This window comes from Herpailurus yagouaroundi, unplaced genomic scaffold (genome assembly GCF_014898765.1).
Source record: "Herpailurus yagouaroundi ecotype Mexico unplaced genomic scaffold, PumYag 185, whole genome shotgun sequence".
In the NCBI taxonomy this organism is placed as follows: domain Eukaryota; kingdom Metazoa; phylum Chordata; class Mammalia; order Carnivora; family Felidae; genus Herpailurus; species Herpailurus yagouaroundi.
In genome coordinates, this window is record NW_024412416.1 from 12,053,475 (window position 1) to 12,063,722 (window position 10,248).

The following is a 10,248-nucleotide window of genomic DNA, read 5'->3' on the forward strand; positions in this document are numbered from 1 at the left end:
TGTGTGTGTGTTCAACATGACCATCCTAGTGGGTGTGAATCAGGTAAGTAGCTCCTTGTGGTTTGATTTGCATTTCCCTGATGATTAATATTCTTTAAAGATGTTGAGCGTCTTTTCATGTGCTTAGCGGCCATTTGTAGATCTTTGGAGAAATGTTTGTTTCAGTCCTTTCCCCATTTTTGAATTGGGTTGTCTTTTTGTTGTTGACTTGTACCAATTTTCTTTTAATAAGATAACAAGCAGTTTACTGTGGTGCTAAGTAAAAATTTTACTATTCTTTACATGGAGTCAATTTATTAAATACTTTATTTAACTCTTCATTTATTGTTGAATGTTTGGGTTGATTGTGGCTTTTGCTGTTACTAATAACTTCTCGAATAATTTCTGTGGCTCTTTTTCCCCTCAGGCCAGGTCAAAGAATATGAAAATGTTTGTAGGTCTGGCCAGTTTTCCTGAAGGGAGTGCATCTTTACAGAACCTTCAGTGATTCAAGGGTGTCCTTGTTTCATTGCAAACTTGAGGTGTATGTCATTTTGTAGGGTAGGATTGTCCAATAAGTGTAAAATAGCCCTTTGTTATTACTTTTGTTTTTTTGTTTGTTTGTTTGTTTGTTTTTGATTCCTAGTAATGTGAACATTTGTGAACTCTGAGTCCTTTGGAAGGGTCCTTGGGTATGAGCACGTGAGGGTGAGCCAGGTGGGCAAGGAGGAGGGGGCGGGCTTGAGCTGTCACCTAAGCCTTGTGTCTCTGTTTCAGGCACCATCATGACTCCAAGCGGAGGAGAGCCGATGAATTTCGGCCTCAAAATTACCACCAGCAGGATTTCCGACGAATGTCTGATCACCGCCCCCCTGTGGGCTACCATGGCCAGGGACCCTCGGACCATTACCGCTCTTTCCACACAGACAAACTGGGGGAGTATAAACAACCCCTGCCCCCCCTGCACCCCGCCGTCTCAGACCCTCGCTCGCCCCCTTCTCAGAAATCCCCCCACGATTCCAAGTCACCCCTGGATCACAGGTCTCCTTTGGAGAGATCACTAGAACAGAAAAACAACCCAGATTATAACTGGAATGTTCGGAAAACATAAAGGACAGCTGGGAATGAAGGGAGAGCAAGAGTCATTAAGCACCTGGATATTTTTGGTCTGATCCAGTAGGAGCCAGTTATCTAGACCAGTGAGTGGAGTTTCTGGACATGCTGCTGCTGTCAGCTCGCCGGTGGAAGGAGCACCTCAAGGAGCGGGGGCCTTTCACTTGGTCCAGCTTGGGTTTGGGTCGCCACTCCTGCACTTTGACACCCCCTCCCATTCCAGCCTGGTCCTGGCCTCCCACTGCGAGGAGTGCTAGGAGGAAGACGTGACTTTTGCGTCCCAGCTTCGTGGGCTGTGTTTCCCCAGTGAAGGAAGAAGGGATCTCAGAGTCACGAGGATTTTGTTGCTGGGTCCGTGTGCTCTGGGCCCATGTGCAGTGGGCTGGGAAGGAGCGTGTGTGTGAAGGTTGACGGGACCTGCTGGGCCGCGCGTGATCTGCTTCACTGTGATGTGACGGATGCTGCTGACGGGGCGGGGCGTGGGTGTCGCCTCGTAAGACTTGAAGGGGAGCAGGTACACTCCTCACATGTGTTCTTGGGAGAACCATACACTTGGGCCTCCTTGTGATGCCTTTGGTGCAGGGGCTGGTGGGGAGCAGCTTCCACAGTGGCCCCTTCCCTACAACACTAACCTTTCCCACACTATCTGGACATTTGAGAGGTTCGGTCTTCTGAGTGGGTCTCCTTTGCCCTGGTCCAGGGGAGAGTCGGGCCCATCTGGCTGACTTGTGCGTACTGTGAGTTTTCGGCAGCGTTGGAGCTGGCGTGGGTCTTCCTTGGCTGGGAGTGGGGTGAGAGAGGGGCTAGAGGGGCGGTGTGGCCAGGGACCCGGAATCCCCGGTGGGGTTCTGATTCCTGGGATGAGCAGTCTGAGGGCAGGGCCTGGAGAGGAGGGGAAGCTTGCTGCAAGCGCGAACCCAGGCAGGGGTGTGGGTGGCAGGCATGCTTCCCGGGGGAGGGGGGGGGGGGGGGCTTCAGTGTTGCGCCAGGTCAGCGTTTGCAGCCACGCTCGTTACTTCAGTTCCCTTCTCACAGCTTGAAGAAGTAGACTGCACAGAACATGCAACTCCTGACCCACAGGGCGGGTGGACAGATGAAGTCTGGGTCCCTGTTGGGAACAGGCTCCCACTCCCAGTCGGAGATCGTTAGAATTGAACTCCATTGTTTTTAGAATGAGATCAAATAAGGCGTACACCTAAGGTAAAGTTTTTCCAAAATAGGAAGCCTCCAAGGACAGGGGACTGAGCTGCAGACAGTAAGAGTCCTACTCGGGTTGAACAGAGTCAGAAGTGGGAAGGCGAGTCAGTTGTACCATTAATCAGGCTCCTTTCATTTTACATTTTACGGATACTGGGCCTTCCATTTTATTCCCTTTAAATATAGCTTGCCAGTATTGTTTGACTGTCCAAAGGCCTTTCTAGGTGGAATAACTGACTTGAACCTACACTGTGCCTATATGCGTCCAGGCTCAGAGCTGGTGACCACCTTTCCATTGGGTGTGCACAGGGTTAAACTCCCTGAACTGACCTGTGAGGACTTCATAAAACTGTTATCACTTACTTGCTGGTAACCTGGGCAGCACCATTATTGCCTTTACTGAGAAATTCCCAAGTCAGCTCGCCCTAGGGAAGCAGATGTGGCTTTGGTGGGTCATCGCACGCAGCCTCGTGGGGCTGGCCGGGCGTGAGTTCCACATGAGAGTCTGGGTCCTCACAGCTTATGTTGGGAGCTTAGTAGGTCTGCCCCTTCCTTATTTATCTCCTCTCGGGACTGGGATTGTTCACCGTGGGCTCGTATCCGGTGAACATGCCCTGGACCACGGCCCAAAGAATGCCTGGGAGCCTCTGGCCACAGCCACTCCACTGGGCACATGCTGTGACTGCTTGGGAGAGAAGAGGGTGTCTGCTGTGGCCTCCACCAGCTTAACTTCTTGCTGACACTACCCTGTGTCTTTCTTGCCCAGGCCAAAGAGGAGGGCTAGGTTGGCTTGTCCCTTCCTGTGGTGGGAGGAAGGGAGGGAGGGATGAGCCCCAGGATGTCTTCCCCTGTGGGAGGGAAGTCAGGCTGTGTCCCCTGGGAAGCCAGGAAAGTCACTGGAGGCCCTGTGTTTCAATACTCATCAGGGTTTTTTTTTCCTCTGAAGTTGATAGGAGATGTGAGTTATTCCCAAAGATGTCTCATCATGAAGAAAAAGGAACTTCCTTTTGTTTACATTCAGGACTTACTGTGCCATATGATGTAGCAAAAGGCAATATTAGCCAGATCAGTGTTAAATTGATTATAAAATTACAGTATCCCCATAAAAGCATCTATTGTAGGTATTGAGGTATGTTTAAAGAGTCAGGAAAAAGGAGGCATTTCCTCACTGACCTAAATCAGTATGAATATTGTATGCTTTTATCAAAAACAGATTTGCACAGATAGGAATTCTCTCCCTTGTGGATAGGATAAAGTACCCCAGGAACCTGTGAGGGTGATATCACAGAGCCTAGCTTTGAAAGATTCAGTAATTGGGTGGAGACTGCAGGGGTGGAGGAAGAGGGGAGTTGGCATCACCTGAAGTCTGAGTGTGGAACAAGGGTTAGCATGGTATCCCACAGCCCTGGGAAGGGGTGCGGTGAGAGCCCCAGGCATCACTGCGGTCTTTCGGAGATGCTGGAGAGAAGCCGCCAGGCCCTCTGCAGAGCCCCATCTTACGGCCCCTGGTCCCCCTCTCTCCTAGTCCTTGCGTTGGCCCTGTCATGGGAAGCCAGAACACTTCTCGCATCGTGCTGCAGGCACTCTAGCCTGATGGCTGAGAGCTATATCAGGATGTGTGGTGCACACGCGATTCGGTTACGAATTCACATGGGGACACTGGAATCCTACAGACCAAAATCCACTCGTCAGCAGGAATGGTGGCCCGGGGCCCAGCACTGGTGGTCTTCCGGGCTCGTCTGAGGGCCGCAGTGTCAGGCGGAGAGAGCCAGGCCAAGGGTCCAGGCTGCTTTAGTCCATCTGACCCCACTCGTTGGGGGACAGATGGTTTTTCTTTATTGTAAAATTGTGGACTTTTCAAACCTGTTGACTAAACAGTAATTAATTTATATTTGTGAAAAATGCCACTGTCCTAGTGATTTCTGATGTAAATAATGTTGTTTATATAGTATGTATTAAATTTTCCTACATTGTATAACTGCTGTACTTTTGATTCTTGTATATTAAACAGTGTTACTAAGGATTTTTAGAATTGGGCGGACACGTTGCGTTGCGTTGCATCGGCGTGAAACGTGACCAGATACGCGTCCAGCTCCCTTCCCCCGGCTGCCGGGTCATTTGGCCTGTTCGACAGCTTGTGAAATGGAGCCTTTTGAAGTCGCAGTGTTCTTCCTACCAGCACCAGCGTGTTGCTGGGTCTAGGACCCTCACACACAGGTTCCGGAGGTTTTCCCTGCGTGGCCACTGCCAAGGGTAGTGGTCCCTGGCTGGGCAGCTCCCCGCATCTGACGGAATTACCCGGACCAGTGACAGTCCCTGGTGGAGCAGAGCGGCCCACCCTTTCCCACGTTGGTTGGCCGGAGAAGGAGCCCTGGAGACCTGGAAGGTGCATTTTGAAGACCTGTGTCATCCAGACAGGGTCCTGTAGCTCCTCTTCCATCCAGAGGAAGTGAAAACACAGCGTCTGCCAGTCCACAGCAGTGAGGGTGATTTAACAGTTGGGTTATATATTCATGAAGAGGGAAAAAGGCATTTTATAATGGAAACACTGACATGAATGTTAACTCTAGCAATTTGGCACAGGGGCAGGCCCGGCTCCTACGAGGCCCAGACAGGAGGGGTGGCCCAGCCCTCGGGTGGAGATCCCGTCTGAGTAGGAGCTGGAGAAGGTTGCCAGACCCAAGGGGTTTTGCTAATGCTTAGGGGGATTTCAAAACCAAACTCCTAGTCTTCTCGAACCTCCTTATTCTTGATACCCAATAAACCCATAACGTTCGCTCAGTTAACTCCCCGGTTGGGACTCTCAACCCGGGAGACCCGGCCGTGGGGGCCCTCCCTCAGCCTGTCCTGTGCGGGAGGGAGAGGCTGGGATATTTGGTGCACAAGAGTTCTTGAGTCCAAGACTCAAAAGAAGAGTTGAGGGCTCCTCCTGCCGATAAACAACTCAACAATCGTGTTGCAACTCACAGCTCGGCTGGAACATCTTTGGGAAACTTTTAAGAACAAGCACTGCAATAATCAGCTCAGGATTTACAATAGCAACGCGGCTTCTACACCGACCGCTGCCAAGAAGCCTGCCTTTTACTGGAAGAAGCAGGCGCAAGGCCCCCTCCCTCCTCCCTGGCGGGGCCTCAAGTGTCTGGCATGAAGGCAAGCCCTCCTCAATTAGCACCGACTGAAAGGTCACTTACTGAAACACAAGGCCCCGTGGTTTGCCAGACCAGTCTGGACTCCGGATGCTGACCTGTGGCTCTTTAAAGGAGCAGGACCGGGTTTGCCACCAGAGGCTGTGCCTTCGCTGTGTCGGCGTCCCCCCAACCCCCTGCCCGTCACATTTTGAGGCTGGAATGCCACTCAGCCCGTCGCCTCCCAACCTGCCTCCGCTGTCTGTTCTGCTAGGTGATTTGGGAAAGGGACAGAGCCCGAGTGAATAAAAGCTCTTCATCCCGTAGAAACCTGGGCCCTCTTGGTGCATGGGGCACCCTGTCCCAGGCTTGACGTCTGGGAGTTTCCCGGTCAGTTCTGTGGCCATGTGATCTGGCCTTGTGTGGGAACATGACACATCTGCCCTACAGGCAGCCTTCTCACCTCAGAAACAGGGTTATCTACTTCTTGGGGCCAGCTGCCTCATGGAGTGTTCGCACACGGTATCTTCCTAAATTTTGTGTGCGTGTGTGACCCCAAAGGGGGCTGTCCTTGCTGAAACTCAGTCCTTGCCGATCACGTGCACCATGGTGGCTTTGGCGGGGGGAGAGGGGACCTCGATGGTCTAAAGGGGCTGGCAGGAAGGTCAGTGTGTTGTCTCCGTGGGGGCCCCGCCCTGTGTGCAGCTGGGCAGATGGCCTCCGCATCCACATCCTCATTTGCACACCAGGAAGGCAGCTTCTAGCCGTGAGAAGCTCACACAGTGGAAAAGGGGAAGGTTTGTAAACCCTTAAAGCTGCCCAGAGGGACACAGTGCTCATCAGTCCCTGCTGGGAGGTGGGGGAAGATGGGGACACCGTGGAGGGCACTTGCTGGGCAGACCCAGCTTAGCATTCTGCCCCAGCAGCCGTCAGCCCAGGACCAGCTCATCAGAGGGGCCCAGGAAGAGGCCTTGCTCTAGGGGGAGACTGGACCCCAATAGCAAGGCCCTGCAGGGAGCTCACAGTCCGATGGGGATGGGACAGTCACTAGAGAGAAAGTTTGTCCCTCGACCAAGATCTTGAGCATCTCCTGTGGGCCAGGCCCTGTTCTAAAAGGTGGGGACGCATGCAGAGTGAAGCAGGATGAGGGCCCCGCCCTCTTCAACGGAGAGGTGGTGAGGCACACCTAGACCAACAATAAGAGGACAAAATGTCACTTCAGTGCCGGGACATGGGAGCAGGAACAGGTGGTGGTAGCGGAGCCCAGAGGAGGCGGGGAAGGCGTGCGTGTAGGAAGTGGGCAGAGCTGGGTCTGAACCAACTGGCATTCTTGGGCTTACTCTCTAGCTCTCTGAGCCTCCCTGTTGGAGAATACCAGCCTGTGGGGGGGTGAGGGAGACGGCTTGGTGGCCATCATCAGTGTCGGAGGGCGGCCTTGGAACATCCTGAGGCTCCTCAGAGACCCCTCATGCCACCAGACCTGGGGCCCGAGTTGTATTTGGAAAGTGAGCGGTAGTTCCCCGTTCATTCCCTGACCGAGGGTCCTGAGTGAATGTGGTTCTAGAATCTTCCTGCAGGGGGCAGAAGATTTCCACAAACAGCCTGCCTCACTGCCAACACCTACATTTACAGAACCCCCCCTGGGGAGGCTTACCGTCGTTTCTCCGCCCTGGCGGGCCGCCTCCCTTGGCTGCGGAACCCACGCTGGAGCCAGAGACGTGGAGCCACCTCATCCCGGCAGGAAGCGTGACAGGGGATGGGGAAGAGGAGAGGCTGCAGGAAGAAGCCAGCCTCACCTGCTCCACAAGCAGGGGGCAGTGCTGGCCAGTGGCGGCCTAGGCCTCTCAGCCAGCACGGTGGGCTCTCTCCCCACCAGCCAGCCCCGAATGTACTGACACGTCCAGCGATTGTTCCGGGATACACAGGCTCCTTCCTGCCCCTTCCGGGTCCAGCCTCTCCTCCCCCACCCCTCCGTGCGGCCGCCAGAGGGACGTCCTGAGCTGCAAGGCCCAGGCATCACTCTGCTGCTCCCTGTGTGTAACCTTCACCTTAGCCGCAAGCTCCCTGGCTTGGGTCCGAAGCCCTCTACGACCTGCCCTTGCTGGCCACTCGGAATGTCCCCGTCTCTTGGAGCCCCCTGCCCGCCGCCAGCCAAACCTTCAGGGAGCTGAATCTAAAAGGGTGATAGCCAGAGCGGGTAGTAAGGAGAGGCAGTTCACCAGCCACCGTGGTACTGTTTCAGTGGGGCAGGGTCTGGGTTGGCTCTGCTGGGGCAGGGGGCTGGCTCCATGGCCCCAGCTGCCTTAGCCCAGGCCCTGGCCGGGGACTCTGTGCAGCGGGCAGAAGGGTGACGAGGCAGGAAGGTGTGAAGGTGGCGGCAGCAGGCGCAAAGCCGAGTGGGCTCACACAAGAGGGACCTCAGTCCCAGCCAGGAGACCCAGGGCCCCGGCGGCAGCTGAGCTGAGAGCATGGGCTCCGGAGACACCGTCCACCTTCAAGTCAGGGTTCACCCCCCATCCCGTCCACCCCGACTGTCACGAGCTGGGCCAGGTGTTAACCTTCAGAGGGAATAGTTCCACCCAAACCTGATGGGGGAGCAGTGCCTGGCACGTGCTAAGGACAGTGCAAGGTGGACCATCATTACTGTGGCCAACTCCTTGAGGCTCGGGGTCCTTGGCGTGGCCCCGCCTAAGCCTGGTAACCTGTCCTGGGGTCAAGCCCACACCCTGCCCCTCCCTGCCCCCGAGAGCCTAGAGATGAAGCCTCTGTGGGCCTCCCTGGCTCCTCTTCCCACATTTGGGAAGAGGCCCCACCACAGAGCCTGTGGGCCTCCTCTGAGCCCCATCCCACACGTCACTGTGTCTCCACTGCCCCAGAGCGTTCTTTCCTTCCCTGAAATCCTCTCTGAGGCCTGCTCTGCCAGCGGGTACAAATAGTAATCAGATTAGCTAATTCCCTCTGGACTGCACACTGGCTTGGTGTTTCCCAAACTTGGGGCCTACAGACGTATGATGGGGCGGATCGTTCTTAGAGATACCTGGAAGAATTTAAAATTTTTCTGTTTTCCTTTTGATGAACATTTACAAAAAATACTTAGAGAGAGAGAGAGCTCGAACAGGGGGACGGGCCGAGAGAGAGAGAGAGAGAGAGAGGGCTCAGTGCAGAGCCGGATGTGGGGCTCGATCCCATGACCATGAGATCATGACCTGCTGAAACCAAGAGTCAACGCTTAACCAACTGAGCCACCCAGGTGGCCTTTGGTGAACACTTTAAAGAATTAATCTAAGCGAATCCTGGATGATCTGGAAGAATGGGGAGAAGAAAGGAACCCAGGACTCTGGTGTTACATTGGCACAAAGCAGTCAGTGCTACTTACCCAGGTGGACAGGGGGACACAAGGCAACAAGTTCGACGGCGTCTGAAGAGTGATAAGAAGGCGGGGTCCGGAGTCACTGCCTGGCAGCGATGACAGGGGCCGGACAACCCCACCTTCGTCACACGAAGAGGGCCCACTCGGCGTCAGCAAAACAGCGTCATTCATCACTGCAATTTAATGCGATTTGTTTGCGTTTGGTTTGGGCTTGATTGGTAAGTGTGTCTGGATTTATAGTTGAAAGGAGCTATAATTACAATTTATTACAATTAAGAATTTATACCTAGCCTCATGAATTATAAAAACTCCAGCCATGGGGGGACTGGAGAAACACTGGCTCCCGGAAGGGGTCTGCATGTCATGTATGTTTGGGGACCTTGAGCTGTTTGTGACCTGAACTTAAGAGTAAATGAAGCAGCCCCATGGGATGTGCCTGTGAGAGCAAAAGCCACCGTCTGCAGCTGGCTACTGGGTGTCAGGCTCCAGGCCCTTTGCTTGATTGTATTTTTTTAATGTTTATTTATTTTAGAGAGAGAGAGAGAGAGAACATGAACAGGGGAGGGGCAGAGAGAGAGGGGGGCAGAGGATCCAAAGCCGGCTCTGTGCTGACAGCCGCGAGCCCCACGCGGGGCTCAGACTCACAAACCGTGCGATCACAACCTGAGCCGAGAGTCAGATGCTTCACTGAGCCAGCCGGCCGCCCCTGCTTTGTTTTATTTTTAGAATCATGTCCTCATGAAAATGCTAGGAGGCAGGATTTATCCCCATTTTCCAGTTGAGCATCACGAGGCCCCGAGACTTTAGAAAATGTGCCCAAGATCACACGTCTAGTGAGGGGTGGAGCTCAGACTGCACGCCAGCTCCCCCCACCTCTCAGGGCCACCTTGTCACTGCCTCCTTCGATGGCTTCCCCTACTGTCACCCAAGTACCGTCCCACTGGTGTCATCTTATTCCTGCAGGCCCTGGGACTCGGCCCTAACCTTCCCCCCGTTATCGATGAGCAGGCTCAGAAGCCATGTGTGACTGGCTTGGGGACAGAGGACTAACAAGTGGGGAGAACCGGTGTATCATCCCCGTGGCCATTCTGCACTCCCTTCCCTGCTCTGCTCACAGCAAACTAACTCGTGCACTGTCTGCCTCTCTCTCCAGAAGTCGGTCCCGCTCGGGCAGGCACATTCATCTGCTGGGGTCAACTGCACTGCTCGATCCCCAACATGGAGCCTCGTGCCGACACCCCATAGGGCCTCAGTGATTATTATGTGGAATAAACAAATGGATCCCCCAAGCCCAGACCATGATGGGACACATAAGGGATGCTCCTAAAATGTTTGTGCGAGGAAGGGAGGGAGGGAGAGAAAGGAAGGCAGGAATGCCTTTGTGGCCATGTGAGACCTACAGAGTGGACACCCCAGAGGGACGAGGCTGGGGCCACTTGCCTTAGGGGTTCCTCCCCGATCGTT

General features: G+C 54.1%; 1 protein-coding gene across 4 annotated transcripts in view; it reads left to right on the forward strand.

The window, feature by feature from the left end:
- Nucleotides 1–4,318, forward strand: part of CHD2 (chromodomain helicase DNA binding protein 2) — a 124,818-nt gene extending 120,500 nt beyond the window's left edge. For all 4 annotated transcript variants that reach the window (XM_040493748.1, XM_040493750.1, XM_040493749.1 and 1 more), the window contains one exon: nucleotides 757–4,318. In XM_040493748.1, coding sequence (XP_040349682.1) covers nucleotides 757–1,090 — 334 coding nt within the window. In that variant the 3' untranslated portion in view covers nucleotides 1,091–4,318. The remainder of the gene's footprint in view (nucleotides 1–756) is intronic.
- The last annotated feature ends 5,930 nt before the right edge of the window (nucleotides 4,319–10,248 follow it).